At 34.2% G+C, this 26,499-nt stretch overlaps 1 protein-coding gene across 7 annotated transcripts in view; it reads left to right on the top strand.

Moving 5' to 3' along the window:
- The window catches only part of LOC136030944 (sarcolemmal membrane-associated protein-like), an 89,552-nt gene continuing 63,053 nt past the window's right edge, over positions 1–26,499 (top strand). For 2 of the 7 annotated variants that reach the window (XM_065710060.1, XM_065710061.1), the window contains exons 1-5: positions 105–202; positions 5,643–5,878; positions 10,108–10,245; positions 19,115–19,262; positions 25,621–25,687. In XM_065710060.1, coding sequence (XP_065566132.1) covers positions 5,708–5,878; positions 10,108–10,245; positions 19,115–19,262; positions 25,621–25,687 — 524 coding nt within the window. In that variant the 5' untranslated portion in view covers positions 105–202; positions 5,643–5,707. Of the gene's footprint in view, positions 203–5,642; positions 5,879–10,065; positions 10,246–19,114; positions 19,263–25,620; positions 25,688–26,499 lie in introns of all 7 variants that reach the window. The other 5 variants (XM_065710054.1, XM_065710059.1, XM_065710055.1 and 2 more) reach the window with 4 other exon arrangements.

Raw genomic sequence — 26,499 nt, 5'->3', positions numbered from 1 at the left:
GGCAATGGAAGGCTTAGTTTAAATAATTCTGTGAAGTTTTAAATATTGAGAAGCCTCAGTTGATTTCACTTGACCAGCCATGCCTGAAAATGCAAATTATTTTTTTTTTCAGCAGAACTTACTCATGTCGCAGGTAAGCACTAATTTAAATAAAAATCGAAAATTTTGGAGAAGAAATAGCGGTTTTAGTTCTGTAGAAAAGGTTTGTATTTTTTCTTTTTATTCTGTCTCTAATAGGCTATCTTAGAATGGCTACGAGCTCATACCCTTTAATAGATATAAGATTTCTGATTAGAGAATGCACTACCTATGTGAATGAAACTTTCAGGAATAGATGTAGGCTACATCTAAATTAGGGTCTCCCAAAAGTGTCAGACCTCCTCCCCCCTGCACTCAGATAGTGCCTTATATCATGCATATCTCTTGATTAAAATACATCTTTAAGATTTGAATGCATTTTAAGACCACATTGGCTTATAAGACACAGAAAATAGGCTTTTAATCTAGCCAAGGAAATGATATAGGCTAGGCTAGCCTATGCTGGCTATATAGGCTAAGATAGTTAGGATTAGCTCATGATTAAGGCTAGGTTAGTTGGGAGTAGCTGAATAGAATTTTTTTTGGCAATCTCTGAATTTAGAGAAAAGCCACCCCTACAGGCAAGGATAGGCTAGCTCTAAAAGTGCTTAAATTCAAATTTGCAATAGAAGAGATGGTAAAATTCTAGTTTGGTGACTTTTGGCTATCTTGGAAAGGGGCTAGGCTAGGGAAATGAAACTTTCAGGGATGGATCTAAAGGCTAAAGTATGTCATGGGAAGGTATTTGAAGTACCTACTTCCACTCCCTCTCCCTCTAGAGGGTCCTGACTTTTGATGACCTTTAAAAATATGTGTGTTATAAAAGGGAAACCTTGAAAATAGATCTTCTGCTGGAATAAAGTACAATAAAATTGTTTTCAGCTTCATAACTTTGCTTGGTCCCAATTTGTAAGGGTTTAAAGATATAATACATTTGGTTGATTTACTTTTGGCTATATCAGAAAGGGGCAAGGTTAGGAAAATGAAACTTTCAGGAATGAGTCTAATAGCTAAAGTATGCCCAAGGAAGGTATTTTGAAGTACCCACCTCCACTCCTTCTCCCTCTAGAGGGCCCTAAAATTTGTCTACATGACAGGTAGCCTATATACCTATTGAAATTTTGACTAAACAACATTTTACCTTAATTTTCTTTTACCAGTTGTTTTTTCTCTGCCTTTAGTTCTGAAAATCCAATGCCTGTTATTTGAGTAGAATTCTGAGCCATATCAATGTTTTTTTTTTTTTTTTTTTTCAAAATTTAGGAAATGCATTTGCATATCTTTAAAATCTCATAAATTGGGATTGAGCAAAGTTGCGAAGCTGAAAACAATTTTGTTGTACTTCATTCAAGCAGAGAATCTATTTTGCAAGGTTTCATTTTATAACACACATTTTTAAAGGTCATCAAAGGTCAGGACCCTCTAGAAAGAAGGAGTGGAGGTGGGTAGGCTACTTCAAAATACCTTCCTTGGACATACTTTAGCCATCAGACTCATCCCTGAAAGTTTCATTTTCCTAACCCCTTTCCAAGATAGCCAAAAGTCAATCAACTAGAATTTTTCCATCTATTTCCTAGATAATGAAAAAAAACATTGATATGGCTCAGAATTCTACTCAAATAACAGGAATTGCATTTTCAGAACTAAAGGCAGAGAAAAAGCAACTGGTAACTGAAAATTAAGGTAAAATGTTGTTTTATCAAAATTTCAGTAGGTATAGACCTGCCATGTAGGCAAATTTCAGGACCTTCTAGAGGGAGAAGGAGGGGAGGTGGGTACCTTAAAATACTGTTCTGGGATATACTTTAGCATGTAGACCCATCCCCAAAAGTTTCGTTTTCCTAACCTAACCCCTTTCCAAGATAGCCAAAAGTCACTTAACTAGACTTTTACTGAAGAGTTATTATATTTGTAAAGAACATAAAAAAGGAATCAAGTGGTAAGTTAACTTTATTTGTAAGTCAACAATATGAAGAAAGAAAAATTTACCCTAGAAAAATCAGATAATTTCAATAGTGAAACAAGTGGTAAAATTCTAGTTTTGCTACTTTTTTCTATTTTGGAAAGGGGTTAGGTTAGGAAAGTGAAACTTTCAATTATGAATCCAGAGCTAAAATCATACTCTGGGAAGTTATTTCCAAGATTTCATGTTAGCATTCTTCTGATTTCTAAGTCTTAGAAATTTGCCTACTTGACAGGTCTATGCCTATTAAAATTTGGCAAAACCATATTTTATCTTAATTTTCAGTTATCAGTTTCTTCTTCTCTGGTTTTGGTTATGAAAATGCAATTCCTGTTATTTGAGTAACATTTTAAGCAATATCAATGGTTTTCTAAATTTAGGATATGCATTTGCACACCTTTGAAACCTCATAAATTAGAATTGAGCAAAGTTGTGAAGCTGGAGTGGAAGTAGGTACTTCAAAATACCTTCCTAGGACATATTTCAGTCTGTAGATCCATCCCTGAAAGTTAAATTTTTCTAACCTTACCCCTTTCCAATATAGCAGAAGGTAGCTAAACTAGAATTTTACCAAACAATCCACATTCTAAGTATCACAATAGAAATTTTACAGTAATTTAATTGTTAAAACTGAATATCATCACCTGGATACAGGAGTGATGTACAGCTTCTGAAAAGAGTCTAAAAGAGAACTACTAGGACAGTAACAGAGATGAGAGACAAGCCTTGTGATGAATGTTTAAAGGAGCTTAAATTATTTACACTGGTCTACCAGCAATGAAGAGCTGATATGCTTATGATATCACAATACCCCCCCCCCCTCCTTATTCACTTGTCAACTTCCCAAAATATTGGCACTGAGAGGAGAAGATATTCACTGAAGCTGTTGAAGCCATTTGTCAAAACTCAACCCTGACAACATTTTTTCTCCTGGCATGTAGTTGATCACTGGAATAGTATCTCAGATACAACAGTCTCAGCCTCCAATGATGAAGTTTTCAAGGAGTTATTAGATGTCAAATAGAATGGTGCTCACTGAAATTACTAGAGGGATACATTTGATGTTAGATCATCTATATCATCATCAACTATGGGGCAATTCAGAAATTCAAGATCAGTCTTTGTCTTAGCTATAGGCTAAGTCAGGTAGCCTGAATCAAATGACCAAGAATCTTCACAGTCTAATTAATGCTTATGAAGGTCTTTCAAAGTATCTACCTCAACCCTTACACCTTTAGTGGGCACTTTGCTACCACCCTTGTGTATAGGTTATATGCCAATCCTGTGGGATGACCTTTTATATCATAGCAGTTCTGAAAGAGGAGGGTGAGCAAGGCTGGTATCTTTAAATTTATTTCTTTAATAAGCCTTGGGTATTTTCCATCAGGTTTTTTCTATTGATTTTGGTTTAGTTTTTCTCTGGTGGTTTTACATCTGTAATTTGAGACATAAGAATTTAAATATAGCAGGCAGGAGAGGAGTATTAACAGCTGAGACAGTTTCCTTTTAATCCTCTGTCATGGAATCATTTTTCAAATTAAGTGCTAGGTTTACATACTAAGGCATGGCTCTAAAAGTATTTGGGTTAAACTCTCTTGCTGCTGCTATAGAATCCTCATGTTGTTTTATCAAATTGATCTTGGACTTTGTATCATGCCTTGGTGTGTTTTTTTTTATGGTGGCTACAGTGTTCTCTTTGTCTCTTTGGTCATCATTGTTAGTATTTTGGGTTTCTATAGTATGTTCCTCTGAGATCTCTAGCAGTATTTTTTCTGTAATCAGGGATATGTTAGTATTACTCCCAGTAATTAAGGACCAAGTATATCTTGCCAGGTAGCGTTTCATTAGATAGTATTCTTTGTAAAAATTTTCAATAAATGCCTGTTTTTCTGAATATAATAAAGGGGCACTACAGTTATAAAAAAACTGCACCATTGTTGGGGAGTAGGTTTAACCTTGTGCCCCTCAGTCTACACCTATAGTATAAACTTTCTAAGACAGTATTTCAGATATTTAGATCATTGTGTTGAATTTATACTTTGCTCAGTTTCTTAAATTACAACATTTACTATCACAACTCTTCACTCCTCATCCTTTGGCTATTAGCATAGGCATTGCAAAATTAAGATATAGGCTGTTTCAAGCACATGCTATGGAACATCCCAGAATTGGTTCAAATTTTCTAAAGTGTAATAGTAGGGAAATACTGAGTTATAGCTAGTGAACAATGGAGAATAAAATAATTTTGTTTTCACAGTGCCAAAACTAAAATTTAAAACATTACTGTCTAGAAATCTACAGAAGAATTAGTAAAATTTATTAAAAATATTTCTAGCATAAAATCATAATGTGTTATTGTATATTTTATTAGACTTGGTTTGTTTTTGCACAAGCTAGTCTGTAGTTTAGACTTAGAGTTTAACTTGCCTCATGATATTTTTAATCAAGTGAAAAATAGTTAAGAATTTGAGTATATAAGGGTATCTGAAGATACCCTTATATTTACTGCATATTCAGGGTGAGCATATTCCAGCCTATTTGAAATTCAGCCTAAGACTATACTGGATCATATATTTGACCCTAAGACTCATATAATTGAAGATTTAAGACTCAAGAAATCCTTAAAACAGCATTTATCAGTGTGAAGTCTTCACAAAAATTCTTGGTTTTGTTCCCCCCATAAAGAAACTATATTTGCACTTGATTAGTGTTAATTACAGGAGAATTTTGGCAATTTGTCCAAAGTCACAATGTGTCACTTTTAATGTTCAGTTTTGAATTTGTGGTTAGTACAGCTGTGGTATATTGAAATAATTTGGTAAAAGACTACTATATTCAATTGAGTGGGAGAGGAGAAGGAATTGGCAACATCTATATATTTGGAAAGTCTTCAAGATACTTATTATATCAAACACAAATCTCTCTGTTTTATTTTCATCCTGTCTATTACTTATTGATTAGTCTTAGGGCCTTCTGCACTTCCCTTTTTCTGCTTTGTATGGAGTAAAGGATCACTTTCCAGACAAAATATTTTTGCTATTTTAAAGGTAAGTAGTTCAGCTTAATAAATAAATCTTTAAGTGGTACTAAGGGTTTAATATTTGAGCTTACCCCTAGAAGTTTTGTTTATCTGCCCCTGTTTCTTTTGTTAAAATACCAAAGGAGTATTGTGTAGAAAAGGTTTGTTTACCTTAAAGAATGTGTGCAGGGTAGGGGAGGGGTAGTGATCTGACATAAATTCATACAAAATGCACAATTTTGCTTTGCATTAATACAATGCATTGCCACAAAATGCCTTTTATTTTTCCCAGGGGGTCAAATAAAATTATTATTCTTGTGTATTCTGGCTCTACTACACCCCTGAAAGCTATTACAAAAAAACTAAACTTGGACATATTAGCAATAGAACAAAAATACAGCTGCTGTATTTAATTTCTTAGGCAAGTCATGCATAGCAGGCTTGAGGAAAATCATAATGTTGCCATGACAAGGGGTGTATCCAGAAATTCAATACAGGCGAGGGTAGAGGGTTCAGCCTTCTTGATGTTTATATTAAAGGGTTTTAAAATAAGTTTTATATTAGCATATACTTTTATTTCAGTAGTTTATGCTGAACACAAAAGAAGAAGGCTTAGGAAGTGTAAATGCGAAATTATAGACAACCAAATGGTAGTACATAAGAATGGACCTCTTCCAGATATGGGAACATATAGTGATGGCATTATCAGCTATGAGTCAGATGCAGATACATTATCAGATGTTGATAATCAAAAAGAACAAAATAAGCCTGTGCCACAGGCTATCTTAACCAAAAAGCAAAATTCACATCCCTTTGTGGTAAGTATCAAAACTACCATTTCTTTTTAACACAACTCTATTCTGTATATTTATTATCTGTTTGTAAATTACCAAAAAATTGAATTTATTTTTTATGTTTTTGAGAAAAAAAAAGCAAGAAATGTGTATTTCCAAGATGTGTGATAAATCTAAAAGTATGAAAATATAGTTCCTTAAACATATACTCAATGGCAAGGATCAGCAGAAACGTAAAATAGAACAGTCTTAAACTTCCCATGAACACTTTGTTCAGAAATCTATAAAACCATATAGATTTGATTTATTTAGTTACTTAATTTTTGATGTTTATTTATTTCTTGTATTAGATTTCTCCTGATTATAACTAATGTCGAAATGTATAAAACCATATAGATTTGATTTATTTAATTACTTAATTTTTGATACTTATTTATTTCTTGTATTAGATTTCTCCTGATTACAACTAATGTCTTAATCATTGTAATGCTTTGTCGAAATTAATTAGTTATACTATTCTAAGGGAAATCCCAGATTATTTGCCTCTCTCCCCCTCACTCTAAGATTTTTTTACTTCATAGTCAAATTTGTTGAGTGTCCCTAGCTTGTCCTCAGTTAGGAGAAATCCATCTTTAAGGGTCTCTATTAATAAACCTAAAGATTGATATGCTAAATTTGTAGGTGTTTTGCTAATAAAAATATATCTTTTAAGTATTATGTAGGTTTGGTAAAAACGAACATTTGTGGAATTTTTGGTATCTTAAGAAAGCTTGAGCGTATTTTATTTGGTTTAGCATTGACTATCCCCTTTCATAGAGCCGTCCTGGCCGAGTGGGTTGGTGTGCTGGATTCGGGATCCCTTGTCTGAGAGGACGCGGATTCGAATCCCAGTGTACCCAATCCTTCAGTTTGGGACGGGGGTCAGTGGCGTGACTCTGTAAGCTTAGCCAGAGTCGACCCAGCTCTAAATGGGTACCTGGAGAAATCTGGGGAAGGTAAACAGGAAGGGTGTGCAAAAGCACAGGATGGCTGGTCCCCAAACCCCCATTGCACTTCCTGGCTGAAGGGCCAAGAAACAGAGATCAGCACCGCCGGTACGGACTGTAAAGTCTAATGCCATATCCTTTACCTTTTACCTTTTATCCCCTTTCATAAGTTGTATATCTGCTATTACCTTGGTATATGAATGCAACTTTTCCCCTGTTTTCTGCAACATCTTTCAATTGTGTATGGTAAGATTAGAACTCTCATAGATGCCACTAAACATTCAGCATCTAGTCCAGAACTTGGTATAGATTAATTCTAGATTAATTCTATTAATTTATATTTTTTATTATTTTATATTAATTTATATTATTATATTAATTTATTATTATATTATTATTATATTAATATTATTAATATTGTTACATATGAATTTATATATTAATATTATATTATTATATTAATTTACTATATTAATAATATTTATATTATATGTTATTATATTAATTCTATATTATTTCAATGTGCAACATCTGCTTTTCCCTAACTCCACTGTGATATTCTCAAAGCCCTTAGCTTTATTTTGTCTTTGGTGACTATTGGTCTAGTCATGTTCCTTGAAAAATAATCTATATTTAAATCTCTTTCACTCCCTTGTATGATTTACCCCCTGACAATGTGTCATGTTGTTTAGAATGACCCACCTGAACTGACTTGACGAGGTGACTCTATTGGCACCTGTAAACAAATAACTAAACATTGTTGAATTTCAGTCTCATTTCTTTCTTTCTTTTTCTTTTTTACCTTATGTAAGTGAAGTTTTGATGCTGTGCTTATAAATTTGTATTTGTGTGTTTTTTCTTTCTTCTCTGTACCAACTTCATTGTTTGGCGTTGTATAAATAAATAAATGCATCTTTTTTCCCTATAACACACGCTATTAATTGGTTTGGTTATGTATTTGCTAATTTATTATTTTCCTTTGTTGTTTAGAATAAACTTTTCCTTATCATTATCTCCAAGGTCTTAAAATTCAACCATGTTAAAATAAAATAAAGTATCAATAACAACAAAATAACTTAAGTCACTTTTCTTTCCATTTTCCTTTAAAATTTAGACTTAATTTTTCTTATTTTGAATTGATGGTCAACTTAATTGGAGAGTCACTATTAATGACAAGACCAGATTACAAAATCTTTATAAAAAACTAAAAACTATGAGTAGTAACCATTTTCATGTATATTATATGGGGGTATATACCTCTGCACAATTACTCAATGTTACTATGATTGAAATAGTTCCCATTGGGATTCCTTTTTATATTTATAAGTAAGATTTTGTATTATGTGTTATAAATGCTAGGGAAACTATACCCACTAGGTAGAACCCTGCACAAACACTGTATATAGCTTGGTAATTCAGATTACCGAAACTTACTAAATCATAAGTGTGCTGTCACTCATTCTTTTGCTCATGGATATAAAAAAAGTTCTTATTAGGCAGTCTTGTGTTCTGTTTTAATCCTTGGGGCTAAACAAAAAGCATGACTTCCTCAAAGGGAGTAGGAAGAGGCTGTAAGAAAAACATAGAAGTAGATGAAGACTCAAGGAAGAAAGGAGAGTGAAGCTCTAGATAGAGTACGGTGGCAGAGTTAGTGCAGCTGTCATTGTGCTGTGATGAGTGGCTAGTAGTTGTTATGTGATATTTTCCCTTATTAGATATAAGGGAAAGTGAAGAAAAGGAAAAAAATGATTAAAAAATATTTAAAGAAAGAGGAGAGTGCAAAGCTGTGAACAGAGCGGGGTGGAAGATTAGTTTGTGGAGCTGTGTTGCACTGCAATCAGGCTTCATTAAGCAGAGGTTAACTTTGGCTTACCATTAACTTTGTGAAAGGTGTTAACGTTAATATTGGCGTGTTAACAGAGGCTTAATAAAATATTGAGCAATTAAGTTACTTTGTTCTTCCAAAACTTTTTGAAAATTGGCAGATTCTTTTGTTTGAACTTTTTTTTTTTACTGATTATAACATAGGTAGGGCTTTAGTTTACAGAACAAAGGCAGGTTTAGAGCAATGTGCAAAAATTTAATTTTTCCATCTTGGTAAAAATGACGTGTTTACCTTTTTCTAGAGGGCGCTGTTTTTTTAAGAGAACAACTTGACCTCTTAATATCTTGATCTTAAATCTCTTAATAGATTCCCACACCCCTTGAACTGAGCATAAACGAGGTGTGTATCCCCTAATATAAGTGTCTGCTTGCTTATGACTTCTATTTGAGTTAGGTATTAGTATCAGGAAGGTCTTGAGTCGAAAATTTATAGGTTGTTACTGTATATTAAGAGTGATTAACACTTCCAGTGCCAGTTACAAGATACATAAAAGAGAACAATCTAGTCTCAAGTCTGCTCCTGGTCATTATTCATATATTCATATGTCCTTGACTTGGATGGTATGAAAAGCTTTGGGTATTTCTCATAAGCATAAAAATGGGTATTTTGGCTCTTGAGACAAAAAAGGAGAAGGGTTCTATAAATAGGTGCGCCTATAGTGGAACTATGGGGGAGTGGGCCTGATTCTTCCAAAATCTTATTTTCAGCACGAAGTTCTGTGGGGATTTTGCTCAAAGCAACCTGAACAAGAACTTTCCCATCCTACTCTCCTTATATGCAGCCATGATTATACATATAGGTGTAATAACTTATAGTTATTATTATAATATATAGTGTTCTAACATATAGGTTTAAATGGAATAACTAATTATTCAAGATATAAATGAATGTTTTGAAAATAGGTCAGTAGACCACAATACATTTAAGTCATATCAAAAAGTCTTTCAATGATCACTTAATTAACTCCCGGTCACTGAATTAACTCAAGAACATTCCGGATTTCAATTTTGATAAATCCAATCTAGATAGTTGTTTTCACCTTCCTTTAGGGAGAAGGAAGGAGGGTCAGATGTTTTTCCTGAGAAATCGAAATACGAAAAGTTGCTTTTTCAGCTACAATTTTTAGCTTAATCATCCTGTTAGAGGGGTCCCTGGAATAAAACGGGAGGATTCTCTTCCATTTTCATTCCCCAGCGTGCAGACATATGAATATACTAAACTGGCTTTGGGGTCAAAGCTCTGAAATGGTTATGCACTTGAAGTGTTAATAAATTTTGGGCTGATTTGGTAAGTGGTGTAAGTTTTGTAAGTTCTGTGCAGTCACTAAGTAAGTTAGTCAGACTTTTCAGAGCACCAAGTTTACCACTGAACTTAATTTCAAGGAACGGACACTTAACCTAGAATGGCCAGTGAAAATTGGGAGGTCAGTTGCAAGAGCAAGGCCTGCAGCAAATAATGGAATCTTCGATTGTAAGGTCCTGTCAAGAAACCATGCTTTAATATGGTATGAGGATTCCAAGGTGAGCAATTAGCAAATTCTTTTTATTTATTTATTTATTTTTAGTTGATCCTTATGGTTCAATGATCGAATATTATAAAAACAATTGCAAGGATATAAACTTGAGCTCATCGCAAAAATTGAAAACTAGGAATACTAGCATTTGGGGATGCTCAGCACAGATGTTGGTATAGACCATATATATTATTAGGCGTCTTTTCTTTATGTTTAGCAAACAGAACGCTATATTAACATTTTAAGAACTATAAAGTAAAACTGCATCTTCAGACACAAATTGCTCGATTTGAATAGCATTTTCTAATCTACCTTTTCTTATCTTTTGATGACGAATGTTTTCTGTGCTTGCTATTCACGAGAAAAATAAATTTTGTTTTCTTTCTAAGTTAAATTTTACTGACATTTTGAGTTTGGTTAAGATAAAGCTTTTGTTTGTAACCTCTCTGTAGTACTATCGCTTGATTATTGAATCTTTTTTTTTCTTTACAGAGAACTTCCAAATCGCTTATGGTTCTGAGTTTTTAAAATTAATGAATTGCAGAAATGCGTGTCATCTTCAATCTCACTAGTTTGTTTTTCTTTTTTCTTAATCTCTTCTCTTCTGGACTAAGTGCTTTTCCTTCTATTTCTGTTTTAATTTATGGTTCTTAAGTCCGGAATAAGATGTTTGCCATGCTCTAGCTTTATTAATTCTTGTGCTAGATTGATTTGAACCTGGATATTCCTAAATAAAACACCTAGAATGTTCACTTGTCTTTTTCGGGGTGTTCTTTTTCTGTGAATAAACCTATGGAGTGTTCCTAATTACCACCACACTTTTCTTAAGATTGACAAAATGCTGTTTTGATAAATGCAATTTTTTATTTATTTGCTTTCTGACAAGTTCTATTTTTATAACTATCTGTTGTTTCTTTTACCTTGTCCTCTTTTCATTCTGCCCTCTGCATAAAGTTGCTTTTCATCCTATTATACTATTCTTCTTTAAATTTTCAACTGTTCCATTTTTGTCTACAAGACTTATGTTGGTAACTGGGACACAAATTTTGTGTCATGTTTAGTTCTGTAGAAGAAATGGTTTGACTTTCAGGGGAATTGTCAGGAGCTAAGTGATTCTGAGGGAAAAGTGTTTATTTTATGTATTAATTAAAAAAAAACTATTCCAAAAAGTATTGCTCAAATAAAAGTAAAGAGTCACTGAAACCTAAAACGAGTAGAAAGTTACATAATAGTTCAAACTTGAAACAAACAGAAATTACGATAAATGAATAAGTGAAGCCTAAAGGGAACACAAGTCATAATTAAAAATCATATTGAACACAAAAATGACTGGTACTATTATGGATCAATAGATAAATCTAAAACTAACGGAAATTAAAATGAATAAGTCAAACTTAAAACGAACAAAAATTACTTCATTAGAGTGAGCCACCACCCTCGTTAACACTCTAAAGGCTAGAGTGTCATTTGCCCTTTACTGAACATAGTTGGTATTTTGAGCGTTTTTTTTTCCTTGTCATAACTTAATGCTAATCAAGATTTACAAATTAGGTCTAGTAGAAATAAGAGTAGAATTGCCCCCTTTCTTAAATCCTCTGAAAATTATGCCTAGAACTTTCAATTTTAGCTATAATGAGCACTCTGTCAATTGTCTATGACCATGTCTTCCATACGAAATAGCGGGAAAAAATGAACTAGAGGCACGTGTGTGTTTACTGAGGCAACACTGGAGTGTTGCCCCTGATTATGTGCCATTTATTCCCTTCAAGCACTTGAACAGTTTTATTCTAGCAATCGCCAATTTGTACTTGGCCTAATTACTTGCGCTCGGGAGGATCCTCCTGAGCTTAAGAAACCACTTTGGAAATATGACATGACTGTGATACTTTTTTTTTTGAAACGCCATAGGCCAAAGTGAAAAGACACCTGGTCCAGTGATTATTTTGCACAAAGGTCGTATGCTTTTCGGATTTTGTCCTTTAGTTTAGTTTTAGTTTAGTCTTTTAGTTTAGTAGAATGAACCTTACTGTGGAGTAAATGTCCTTTGATTCTGGTTTTTGTTTCCAAAAATGGAGATAATGTCAACTTTGAAGTATTTTATGTCCAATATTTAGAATATAAAATATTGGATTACACTTATTAGAAGCATGTAATCCAAAGTGATGGCCAAATTTGTCCCGATTCTGGTTCTAATCCCAATTCCACCTTGATGTCTTATTAGCAAAACGTAAGCAAGTTTCTCTGCGAGTTTCCTCAAAGGTAGTGAGATTGGCTCTGTGAAGGGTTTGTCATTTATTGAAGATAGTTCCTTGGGATATTTCTAGAATTGGGTCTACCCTGTTTGACAACTTAAGAGTTCATAGGGAATTTAGTTGCTATGTAATTTGGGAGTAGAAAGTAAAATACGTCGTTGAATCACTACCAACTAAGTTTTATATCGTAGAAATTTAAAGAAGAAGTAGAAGCTGGAAATATTTTTAAAAAAGAAGTAGAGTAAATTTTAAAGCAGAAGCTGAATAATGCTTAAAAAAGAATTGATGATTAAAAAGTATTGAACGAACTTAAAAAGCAAAGGAAGAACACACATCAACTGACTGAAGAGAGCTGAAACCAACTGGAAGCTTCAAATAAGTACCACCTTACGAAAGTGGTTTAATGTAGAGGAAAGAATTCATAATTACGAAGCATTGAATAGCTTTAATAGACATACCTTTTACTACTAATACTACTACTAATAACTCACTGCAGCATCAAGGCCAACACAGCTACGCACGCTCCTCCTCCAACCTAATCTATTCAAGGCCTCCCTCTTTACACCTTCCCAGGAAGTTCCCATTTCCTTTAAATTATCCTCCCAACCCAGACGAGGACGACCTGGTTTCCGTGTAACCCCAGACGGTTGGCCAAAAAGGACAATCTTCGGCAATCTGTCATTCTTCATCTGCAGAACGTGGCCTAGCCATCTCAACCTCTCTTTCATTATAGCCCTAGAAAGCGGGATTGAACCACATTTTTCGTACAACCTATTGTTTGAAATACAGTCAGTCAGCTGGGTACCCAGAACAAACGTAGGCAATTTTACTGGGAAACATCTAGTAAATTTTCGTCTGCTTTTCGGAGCGCCCATGCTTCAAGCCATATTTGACCGCTGTCATCACTTTAGCTTCCAATATTCTAATCTTGGTTTGCAGACTTATCTTCCTATTCTTCCAAACTTTTTTTTAACTGTGAAAAAACACCCTGAGCCTTAGCTATTCTACTTTTAACATCTTCACTGCTCCCACCGTCTTTACTAATAATACTGCCAAGGTAAGTGAAGCTGCCGACCTGATCAATCTTTTCGTTACCCAACGTCACCTTTTCATCTTCACTTATTCCTAGCCTTAGGGACTTAGTCTTCTTAACATTAATTTTCAAGCCTATTCTAGCACTTTGAAATCGCAAAACCTCTAAAAATTCATTCATTTTGCTCACATTTTCATCTAATATGCTTAAATCAACAGCATAATCTAAGTCCAGGAGCGTTTTTCCTCCCCATTTGATTACGTTGTCTCCAATTGCCTTTCCTGTGCTCCTTAAGACGAAGTCCATCAAAATGATCCATATAAAGGGGGATAGAACACAACCCTGCTTAACTTCTGATTTAATACAAAACCGGGTACTAACCTCATTTCCTACCATAACCGCAGCAGTATTATTCTCGTACATAGCACAAATCACTAATGTATTTTTCTGTTATACCGTATAAGGATAAGACATTTGCTAACGCTCTTCTATCAACAGAATCGAAAGCTTGCTCATAATCGATAAAACTGAGGACCAAAGGTGTTTGACAACGAAGGGACTTCTCAATTATTAACCTAAGAGTGCAAACTTGGTCGACACATCCTCTACCTTTTCTAAAACCCCACTGTTCTTCCCCTAAAACTTTGTCTACAGCATCTCTTAGTCTAAAAAGTATCATATTAATAAGTAATTTGCTACCTACAGAGACCAGACTAATGCCTCGATAATTACGACACTCACTCTTGTAACCTTTCTTATACAGTGGTTTAATTAAGGTTTTCCTAAAATCATTAGGTACTTCCCCTTTTTTGTTTTATTGCTGTTCAAAATTTTTAAGATTTTATATGTTTTTGCAGCATGTTAGACAAGTAGCAAAGTTAAATATTTTTGGAAATTATGATAATATTTTATTTTATATCAAGAATTAAAAATAAACAATTTGAGTCTCTGGATTCTTACAGCTGGGCTAAGATTAAGAATTTTGAAGATTTTGTATGTTTTTGCAGCATGTTAGACAAGTAGCAAAGTTAAATCTGTTTGGAAATTATGATGTTATTTTATTTTATATCAAGAATTAAAAATAAACAGTTTGAGTCTCTGGATTATTACAGATGACAAATAGTAAACAGACAAATAGTAGTGACAAATAGTAAAGTTAAATATTTTCTGAAATTATGATAGGATTTTATTTTATATCAAGAATTAAAAATAAACAATTTGAGTCTCTGGATTCTTACAGCTGGGCTAAGATTAAGAATTTTGAAGATTTTCTATGTTTTTGCAGCATATTAGACAAGTAGCAAAGTTAAATCTGTTTGGAAATTATGATGGTATTTTATTTTATATCAAGAATTAAAAATAAACAGTTTGAGTATCTGGATTATTACAGATGACAAATAGTAAACAGACAAATAGTAGTGACAAATAGTAAAGTTAAATATTTTCTGAAATTATGATAGGATTTTATTTTATATCAAGAATTAAAAATAAACAATTTGAGTCTCTGGATTCTTACAGCTGGGCTAAGATTAAGAATTTTGAAGATTTTCTATGTTTTTGCAGCATATTAGACAAGTAGCAAAGTTAAATCTGTTTGGAAATTATGATGGTATTTTATTTTATATCAAGAATTAAAAATAAACAGTTTGAGTATCTGGATTATTACAGATGACAAATAGTAAACAGACAAATAGTAGTGACAAATAGTAAAGTTAAATATTTTCTGAAATTATGATAGGATTTTATTTTATATCAAGAATTAAAAATAAACAATTTGAGTCTCTGGATTCTTACAGCTGGGCTAAGATTAAGAATTTTGAAGATTTTCTATGTTTTTGCAGCATATTAGACAAGTAGCAAAGTTAAATCTGTTTGGAAATTATGATGTTATTTTATTTTATATCAAGAATTAAAAATAAACAGTTTGAGTCTCTGGATTATTACAGATGACAAATAGTAAACAGACAAATAGTAGTGACAAATAGTAAAGTTAAATATTTTCTGGAATTATGATAGGATTTTATTTTATATCAAGAATTAAAAATAAACAATTTGAGTCTCTGGATTCTTACAGCTGGGCTAAGATTAAGAATTTTGAAGATTTTGTATGTTTTTGCAGCATATTAGACAAGTAGCAAAGTTAAATCTGTTTGGAAATTATGATGTTATTTTTTTTATATCAAGAATTAAAAATAAACAGTTTGAGTCTCTGGATTATTACAGATGACAAATAGTAAACAGACAAATAGTAAACAGACAAATAGTAGTGACAAATAGTAAAGTTAAATATTTTCTGGAATTATGATAGGATTTTATTTTATATCAAGAATTAAAAATAAACAATTTGAGTCTCTGGATTCTTACAGCTGGGCTAAGATTAAGAATTTTGAAGATTTTCTATGTTTTTGCAGCATATTAGACAAGTAGCAAAGTTAAATCTGTTTGGAAATTATGATGTTATTTTATTTTATATCAAGAATTAAAAATAAACAGTTTGAGTATCTGGATTATTACAGATGGGTTAAGGTTAAGAATTTTGAAGATTTTATATGTTTTTGCAGCATGTTGGACAAATAGTAAAGTTAAATATTTTTGGAAATTATTATTTTATTATTTTTTTTTATATATATCAAGAATTAAAAATGAACAGTCGAGTCTCTGGATTATTACAGATGGGTTAAGAATTTTGAAGATTTTACATGCTTTTGCATTATGTTGGACAAGTAGTACAGTTAAATATTTCTGGAAATTATGATTTTATTTTATATAAAGAACTAAAAATGGACAGTTGAGTCTCTGGATTATTACAGATGGGTTAAGATTAAGAATTTGGAAGATTTTATATGTTTTTGTAGCATGTTAGAAAAGTAACAAAGTTAAATATTTTTGGAAATATGATATATAATTTTTGTAGCATGGCAAACAAGTAGCAAAGTTATTTTTATTTGGAAACTATGACTATATTTTGTTTTGTTGAAAATTGAACAGTTTGAGTCTCTAGATATTTTCTGGAGGGTTAAGATAACTTATGCTAATAAATCAAGTAAATCTAGCTTCACACATTGTACAAAATATATGAAATATTATATTACATTTTTTGCTCTTATTGTGTTGCGAGAGCAACACTTTGGTTTTGTCCCGTTTTTTTTTGTTTTTGTTTTTCCTATGCCGCCGATCTCAGCTTATTCCTGGAAACTGGTAAGGGTCTAACCTGTGCGGTTTTTACGGAAAGTGTGGACCTCAGGCCGGATTGATGAATATGACATTACATTTTGGAAAGCTCCGTAGAACTCTTGCCTGGGGCCAAAAAGGATGGTTTTTGCTTGTCCTCGAGCCAGAGCCTATGGTGTGCGAAGTGAAGTGGAGTTATATAGCCTATGTCAGAGAGGAGTATCTGAAGTTGTGCAGCCAAGCTTTCGTTTCATCAAACCATGTTTCTGCTTTCGAGTGGAAAGCTCCGTTCTAGCAGGCAAGCAGGCAGGCACCAGTTTCAAATTGAAGATGGACTAAAATCTATAAGTGTTAAATATATGCGGTAGTTCCCCGGCCCCACAGCCAATATATCTTCTTTGAGTGATAAATAGAAAAATTTACAGAAACAAAAAAGTGCGATTTTCCCACGGGTCCGAAAGTGCTGCCATCTATTTTTTCTAGCCATTTCTGTTCGTGATTTCAGCTGACTTTACCATTCTTTTTTTTCTACTTGGGATTGCAATAGAGAAATGGTATCAGATATACCTCTTAAACTTTAAAAGTTCTCTCATTGCTAAAGAAATTAGAGCTTATCCTTTGCTCCTTTCTAAGTGGTGGTGTTAGAAAGTTGGCCTCCGGCAAAAAAGTCAACTTTTGAACTAAGACAGATAGAATTTTTTTTTCAATGACAATCGATAGACCTTGATGAGCTGATCAAAGTATATGTCATCCATTTTCTGTTACAAAAATTTCTTCATGACATACACCAGTTTGAAAGTTTCAAGGGGTTGACAACTTCAGTGGTAAGGTACACACTTGAACCAAAAATAGGCCGATACCAATTGTGAGATATGTAGGGGACTTCCAAGCAACAGTCGATTATTAGCTTATAATCATCTTTGGCAATGAGGGGTTTGCAACTTTTGCTGATTGGTGAACCTATTATCTGTTTCTGATGTAATTGATGGTAAGAACAACTTGGTTCCCGATTGTAAGACATGTAGGGGAGTTGTAAGTAATAATCGGCTGTTAGGCTACAATGACTTCAGCGACAAGGGGTTTGGAACTTTTTCTAGTTGGTGTACCAATTATTTGTTTCCGGTGAACTTGGATGTATATCCCGGGAGAGGGACTTGTAAGTAAGAATCGGTTGCTAGAGGAGGCTCACGAGGGGCTACAAATTTGTGCAAATTGGTACACATCTATGGAATCAGGGACCCATAAATTTCCTGTAATGACTCGCCATCCAATAATAAGCGATCCTGGATGGCGAGTCATTACAGGAAATTTATGGGTCCCTGATGGTATTTTGATCCTGAAAAGTTACAGATAGCTTTATAATACCAACTAGATTACATAAGATAATGTTCCAAGTTTCCATCCGTCACGATGTCTACGATTGAAAAGGATAAAGTTCAACCGGCTGCAAAGTGACATTTAGGGGCCTAGTAAGTAATAATCGGCTGTTAGGTTACAATCATTTTCAGAGATGAGGAGTTTGCAACTTTTGCTTGTTGGTGTACCCATTATTTCTTTCCGGTTGAACTTGATGTCTATCTCGGGAGAGGGACTTGTAAGTAAAAATCGGTTCACTTTAGGCTAGAAATTTGTCCAAATTGGTGCACATTGTATTCGATCCCTGTAAATCTGTCGGTAAGAAAGTTCATATCGATGGTCTATCAATCACTGTAACCTAGAATTAAGATGTTACGCAACGGGTACAAACGATAATACAAAACAATGAGGTAGTTTCGTAATAATTAATAGAATGTCATCTATGGTATTTTGATCCTGAAAAGCTCCGGATAGTTTTATAATTAATACCAACTAGATTATACAAGATATTGTTCCTAGTTTTCATCCGTTACGATGTCTACGATTGAAAAAGATAATGTTCAACTGGCTGCAAAGTCAATTTAGTCCTTTCTTTCAATATTCTTTTGTTGTTGTTTTTTCAACGCTGGGGTGTGATCATCTGATTACTGATTGCGTTCTTCTTTGAACATACTGTTTTAAAAGCTTCGATAGGCTGACAACTTCAGCATTTAACCGATAGCGAAGAAACAAAACCAAAGTGTTGCTCTCGCAACACTTTAATCGGCAAAGCCGGACAAAGGTTGCCGCAACACTTCACGTTGCCCAGGCAACGTAGGTCTAGTTATTGAATAGAGTCGGTTCTTGATTATGAAAAAATAAGTGTGAATGGCAATTTTACTTGTTCACATATTTTTTACTTTTCTTGAATTTATGACACAAAAAAGGTCATGTAACTGTTGTTAGTTTAGATATTTTTATTTCTGTGATATTTTCATTTATTTATTTAGCTCTATGTTTTATTCGTTATTTTGTTTGGTATTCAAAATTTCTTAGCTGTATCGAGTTCCAAACTTTTATTTTAGTTCTTCCTCCAAGATACAAAGAGCAGTAATGGAACATTTGTGAATAATCAGCGACTGAGTAAGGGTGCTGAGGAATCTGTGCCTCGGGAGATATTTTCTGGCGATGTTATTCAGTTTGGAGTAGATGTTATTGAGAACTCAAAAAGAGGTATTGCATAGTTTTGTTGAAGCTTTTCATTAAAACTTTGTTTAATTCTTCGGATTAGGGTTTCTTCAGATCGTTTATTTCTTGGGTCTGATAAAAATACCGGCGCCTGTGACAGTCCAGTGCTTTGCTTACAGCCAGAAGTTTAGTTTCTGAATACAGTTCACCTTTCATAGCCTGTTTGACTGCCTGTCAAAATACAGAATTTCCACTAGACCCAAAATGTTCGTCCTAATTTTTGTAATATTTTCTAAGTTTCTGTAATATTTTAATTTTTTTATTTTGCTCTATGTTTCCTTTGTTGTTTTATTTTTAACCATAAAGAATTAGAGTAATTGAATCTAAATTTTGTTTATAAGAATTCGGAATTTCCTCAAAGTCTAAGTTTCTTTGTTTCTGAAGTTTTCTTTTTTCGTTTTTTTTCCTGGTTTTTCGATCGAGTTCGGAGTAGACCCAAATATCAAATATCGAAGTATAAGAGCACACTCACTGAAAATCAAGAGGTATTTCTGAATTTTTTGAAAATTCTGTTTGGCTCTTTAGATTAGGGCTCTGGACCGGCCCGAACTGTAAAGTTTAGGATGTGATGTTTTTGCAAAAGAGGCAGAGACACATTTTGCCGAGTTTCTTCCTTGGTTTTTAGAAGGAATAAAAAATAAGCTTTTCAACTGAAAGTAAAGAACAACATTGACATTTTAATCAAAATCAAGAGGTATTTCTGAATTTTTTGAAAATTCTGTTTGGCTCTTTAGATTAGGGCTCTGGACCGGCCCGAACTGTAAAGTTTAGGATGTGATGTTTTTGCAAAAGAGGCAGAGACATATTTTGCCGAGTTTCTTCCTTGGTTTTTAGAAGGAATAAAAAATAAGCTTTTCAACTGAAAGTAAAGAACAACATTGACATTTTAAACGAACAGAAATTATTACGTATATCAGGCTGATTATCCCCTCCTCAATACCTCGCTCTTTACGCTGAAGTTTGACCTTTTATTCACACTATTTAAGAATGACTCTTGAAGCACAAGGGCAGTTTAGAATAATGAGCTTTTTAAAAGTTCTAAAAAAAACTTTAGCGTAAAGAGTGAGGCATTGAGGAGGGGGCAAATGCCCTCATATACGTAATGATTTTGTTCCGTTTTAAGTTTTAATCTTGGTCCATACTCTGAGTTGAAAACACTTGTTTGTTTTATTTAATATCTGAGCTTTTTTAAATAATGCCGGGAAATCCAACTCCCCCTACGTGAAAAATTCCCTTCCCCCATGAAAAATTCTTCTATGGAAAGATCCTCCCAAGCATGACTCTCCCAGTCAGACTCCCCGTCTCCCCGAAAAATGACTGTATACAACCCAATAACCAATACTATGTATAAACAATTGACAAAGTTCGTAGCTTACAGCTCTTCCCTAGTGGACTGTGGGGGGTCTATTCATCCTCTTTTTACTAAGCTGAACAAAATGGTTATCTCAAAATTTTGATCGGCGATTTTTTGGGGGGGAAGGTGTGTAGGAGGGGCTAGCTGTCCTCCAATATTTTCGGTCTCTTAAAAAAGGCACTAGAATATTTAATTTACGATCAAATGAGCCCTCTCCCGATCTTTCTAGAATCAATGGTTTGATACGATCACACCTGGGGAAAACATACAAAAAATGCAAAATTCCACATTTTTCTATACAGGAGCTAAAAATTTCTACAGTAATGTTTTGATATGCTGAATCTAATGGCGTTATTTTCATTGAGATCCCTTGATGTTTTAGCGGTGTTTCTTCCTCTTTAAAAAATTGAGCAAATTTTCTCAGGTTCATAACTTTTGATGGGTAAGATTAAAGTCCCGGTTTTGCTAGTTTAGGCACTTCCAGATAAGCTAGGACGATGAAATTTGACAGGCGTATCAGAGACCAGACCAGATTAAATTAGAAATAGTCGTTCCCCCGATTCGACCATCTGGGGGGGGGGGAGTGGTGGGACCGTTAATTCGGAAAAATAAAAATGAGGTATTTTTAACTTACGAACGGGTGATCGGATCTTAACGAAATTTGATATTTAGAAGTATATCGTGTCTCAGAGCTCTTATTTTAAATTCCGACCGGATACGGTAACTTTGGGGGGAGCTGGAGGGGGAAACCTAAAATCTTGGGAAACGCTTAGAGTGCAGTGATCGGGCTGAAACTTTGGTGGAAAAACTAAGCATAAGTCCTAGATACGTGATTGAAATAACCGGAATGGATGCGCTCTCTTTGAGGGAGTTGGGGGGAGGGTTAGTTCTGAAAAATTAGAAAAAATGAGGTATTTTTAACTTGCGAAGGAGTAATTTGATCTTAATGAAACTTCATAATTAGAAGGACCTCGTAACATAGATCTCTTATTTTAAATCCCGACCGCATCCAGTGTCATTGGGGGGAGTTGGGGGGGAACTGGAAATCTTGGAAAACACTTAGAGTGGAGATATAAGGATGAAACTTGGTGGGAAGAATAAGCACAAGTCCAAGATACGTGATTGATATAACCGGACCGGATCCGCTCTCTTTGGAGGGGGGATTGAGAAAAGTTAGAGAATATGAGGCATTTGTAACTTACAAACGGGTGAACAGATCTTAATGAAATTTGATGTTTAGGAGGATCTTGTGCTTCACAGCTCTTATTCAAATCTCTAAATCACGACCAGATCCGGTGCCATTGGGGGTAGTTTGAGAGGAAAACTGGAAATCTTGGAAAACGTGAAAATTGAGGTTTCTCCATCTTACAAATGGGTGATCGGATCTTAATGAAACTTGATATATAGAAGGATCTTATTTCTCGGATGCTCCATTTTCATTTCGAATCGGATCCAGGGACATAGGGGGCTGGAGGGGGAAACACAAATCTTGGAAACCGGAAATCTTGGAAAACAGTTAGGGTGGAGAAATAGGGATGAAATTTGATGGGAAGAGTAAGCACAAGTTCTAGATACTTGATTGACATAATTGGAAGGATCCACTCTCATTGGGGGAGTTGGGGGGGGGGTGTTAGTTCGGGAAAATTAGAAAAATTAAGGTATTTTTAGCTTAAGAACGGGTGACCAGATCTTAGTGAAATTTAATATTTATAAGGAACTAATGTCTCAGAGATCTCAATTAAAATCCCGACCAGATCTGGTGACATTGGGGGGAGCTGGAGAGGGAAAACAGAAATCTTGGAAAACGCTTAGAGTGGAGAGATCGAGATGAAACTTGGTGGGTAGAATAAGAAAATTTCGTAGATGCGTGATTCATGTAACTGGACTGGATCCGCTCTCTTCGGTTGAATTAGGGGGGGGGGTCCAACGCTTTGTCGAGTTTGTTGCTTCTGGATTTGCTAGGACAATGAAAATTGGTAAGCGTGTCAGGGACCTGCACAAATTGACTTGATTAAGTTATTTTTTCCCGATTCGACCTTCTGGGGGGGGCGAAAGGAGAGGAAAAATTAGAAAAAAATGAAGTATTTTTAACTCACGAGTGGGTGATCGGATCTTTATGAATTTTGATATTTAAAAGGACCTTGTGTCTCAGAGCTCTTATTTTAAATCCCCACCGGTATTAAGCCTCTGATTTTCCTTTTAAATCAATCTATTGATTCATAGAATTTTGCTAGAGCTCATGCCATATGAGCTCTTGGCTCTTGCCCTTTCCGACCTCGTCACAAGTGCCGTAGAGCTCTTAGCTTTTGTTCGGTGCTTGTGGAACCTATCCACAAGCTGGCCTATTTTTGAGGAAATATCAAAAACGCCATATCGACTCGAAATGTACCGATTGCGAGTCCATAGCGGCAATTGCAGAAATATTTGCAAAATGGAAGAATAAAGATTTAATGTTCTTCCGCTCAGATATTGTGGAAAAAACTCCATAAAAGAACCAAGAATAAGACATGCGACGCAAAAAAAGCGTTGTAAAGTCTGTCTAGGGTTATTTTGTGAAACTGGCCTTTATCTCGAGCAAGCAGCCCGTACGATTTTCTAAGCTTTTCTTTCAACGCCGAAATAACGAGTGTTTTAGTATTTTTAACATTTGATCCAAACGGGAGACCAAAATAATTCAGAGAGGACGATCTAGAAAGGGTTTCTGGACCAACATTGATAGTAACGGAAGGTTGTTGTGACAAACCGTAGATAAGAGACTCAGTTTTAGAGGAGGCGACTTGAAGCCCAATCTCCTTTAGACCGGAGCAAACTGTATTCTGGAGAACCTGGAGATCATCTGGTAATAGAAGGATATCGTCTGCGTAACAGAGGTGGCTGACATCAATATCGGGCTCAATTAGAAATGGAGGAATATTTTTAGTAACGGTTCTGATAAGACTATTAAAAAGAATTGGACTAAGCACAGAGCCTTGTTTCAAACCTTTCCGAAAAGTGACGGATTTGCTCAGCTGGCTACCTAGCCGCACCCATATGGACACATTACCATACCAATTTCATAAGAAGGGAGAGAAAAGGATCTAAGCCACTTCTCAATAGAGAAACAATAGCATGTGTATGGATAATGGAATCGAACGACTTTGAAATGTCAATAGCACACACATTCAGGTTCTTTTTCAGCATCCTATAGCGGTCTAAAATAGATAAAAAGTTGCGTGTTTGTTTTACACATTCAAGCCTTCGCGAAATCCGAATCGGTTGTCCCGATGGTTGGACTTAGTGTGTTTATTTCTTGGAACATTTTCATTTCTTGGAACGTTTATTTCTTGGAACGTTTTCAAAAAGCTTACTAATTATGGAGTAAATAGTAATTGGTCTGTATGATTCACAAACCTTTTGGTTTTTGCCCTTCTTTAAGACACAAGTAATAAGACCTTCCGAAAGAGCAGCTGGAATATATTGCTGAGAAATACAAGCGTGAAACAATAGTGACAAATACTGCATAAGAAGTGGGGTAGCGTATAGGAGGTGCTTAGTTTGCACCCCATCGTATCCTGGGGCTTTACCAGGTTTCATTGGACGAATTTGGGTCTGGACAGCTGAAGATGTAACAATGACGAAGTTTCTCCGATGGTCAAGTTTTAACATATGGTGAAGGAAGGCATTTTTATAGGTAGCTTCAACCGGAGGAAATAATGGAGATCAGTGTAAAGAGATATGAAACAATCGTATTAGTAGTAATTTATTTAGGTTTTTATAATCCGTTGTGTGATTACGGTTTTTAACTTTTTTTTTTTTTTTTTTTAGAAAAATTTGAGTTCCCCTCGCGTAAACTTTCCATGCTTTTTAAGTTTACTGCTCCACTTGTTTTCTGCTTGTTTTCTTTCCATGCTATACAACATTAAAAAGAGCCTGACAATAAGAAATTACATATCTTTGGCAATACGAAAGTTTTGTTAAGTTTCATTTAAAGTTGGAAATTTTGGTGTCGCCTAGGAGCAGATAGCGAATAATGTTTTAAACAAAAAAAAAAGAAATGAAAAGAGTAGGTCTTGTGATTTTGCTGGCGACGTGGTTGAAGTTTAGAAGTTTGCCATATATGATGTATTATACTAAAAACTTACTTTTTGTAGGGAATTTGTTTCGATTTTATGCTGTTGAGTTTAGACCATTTACTCAAATAGAAAGTATAATATATGAAACCTCCCAATAGTGTTGAAATAATCAGCTTTGAACTACCCAATTAAGAGTGAAAACTGCTCATGGAGTGTGTGCTTATGGCTGCTGAATGTACAGAAATTTATTTTACAGCATTTGTCTTGTTACTTTTTATCAGATCAACCTCACAATGTCACCGCTTTCGCTGCATAATAACACGGCACCTTCCAGCTCCAATGTGCCTAACACAAAAAAGAAAAGAAAGGATATAATAAGTGAAAAATAAAAACCAAATAGGTGAGAAAAAACGAGGATTTTGTCAGCCAGTAGCAAGTTATGAAATTGAAAACAAGCAAATATTTCAAGATGGACCTCCTCCGAGTACTCTTCATTGCTCAGGACAGACAAAGACAAAATCTAATATTTTGAAGTGAACTCTACAAGAAGAGGAAAGGACTTTCTGTCCTTTCCTGCGAAGTGAGTTTAGTTAAGAAAAAAAGCTGGAGTCGTGGGCTTTTTTGCTATTAATTTTATATTTCCTAATAAAACATTCGTAAATGGGGCGTGAAAGAAGCATATAATTGAAGTACTTTTCAGTCAACGCAAATCAAAAAGAAAGGAAGTTCCTCAAAATTGTTATAAAACCTGGTAATAAAATAAGACCAAAATAGAACACAGAAACGTGTGTGAAGTTTTAATGTCAGCCAGTGCACTTGTTAATTTTTCCCCTAGGTTGCTTTTGCTTGCTTGATATTAGATGTTCCAATCAGAACATCTAATTCATTTCTAATTAAAATTTGCAATTAATTTAAATAAAAGATCTACGATTTTCAGTTACACATGGATGTATAGTGGCCACTGTAAAATTGTACCATTCTGATGGCAGAGAAGCTAAACCCAGGTACCAACTATCTTTTTTATTTTACTTTTTTTTGTGTGTGTGTTTGTGCTGTTGCATTGGTGATTTCTCTTTTCATTATATATATATATATATATATATATATATATATATATATATATATATATATATATATATATATATATATATATATATATATATATATATATATATATATATATATATATATATATATATATATATATATATATATATATATATATATATATATATATATATATATATATATATATATATATATATATATATATATATATATATATATATATATATATATATAATATATATATATCAAATGTAGGGAATAATGGGAGACAAATTTCGAGATTTCGGGGAAAGCTCAAATGGATTTTTCGAGAAGAAAGCTCGATGGATTTTCCCATGTAAGAACGATTTCTTTCTCTTCTGCTTTTTGTTAATTGATAAACTTGCCGACATTGTAGAAGAAAGACTATAGGCATTATGTAATATTGTTTTACTGCTTGACTACGCCTTTTTCCTTCGGGAATTAGCCCCGAGGAATTTCCTCGTGGGGGAGGGGGGTACATCTCGATGGAAAACTCCAAGGTCATCGCAACAGAAAATCTTGGGAATTCCATGAAACAGCTTGGAAAATTCCGAAAAGAACTCTAAGATTTTGATTAGTCTGATGTTTCGCCATTTCTTTCCTTGAAGAAAAATTGCCATTTTCTTCTTCTTCTTTCTATAAACCGATAGACTTGTTTTGAGAATATCCTAAACCGAGATAGAGTTGTTGGAAAATATATAGAGGAAAACAATAAAGTTTGTAATAC

This window comes from Artemia franciscana, chromosome 9, assembly GCF_032884065.1.
Source record: "Artemia franciscana chromosome 9, ASM3288406v1, whole genome shotgun sequence".
Classification (NCBI taxonomy): domain Eukaryota; kingdom Metazoa; phylum Arthropoda; class Branchiopoda; order Anostraca; family Artemiidae; genus Artemia; species Artemia franciscana.
Note: the sequence above shows the minus strand (reverse complement) of the source record. Positions and strands in the feature narration are given on the sequence as shown.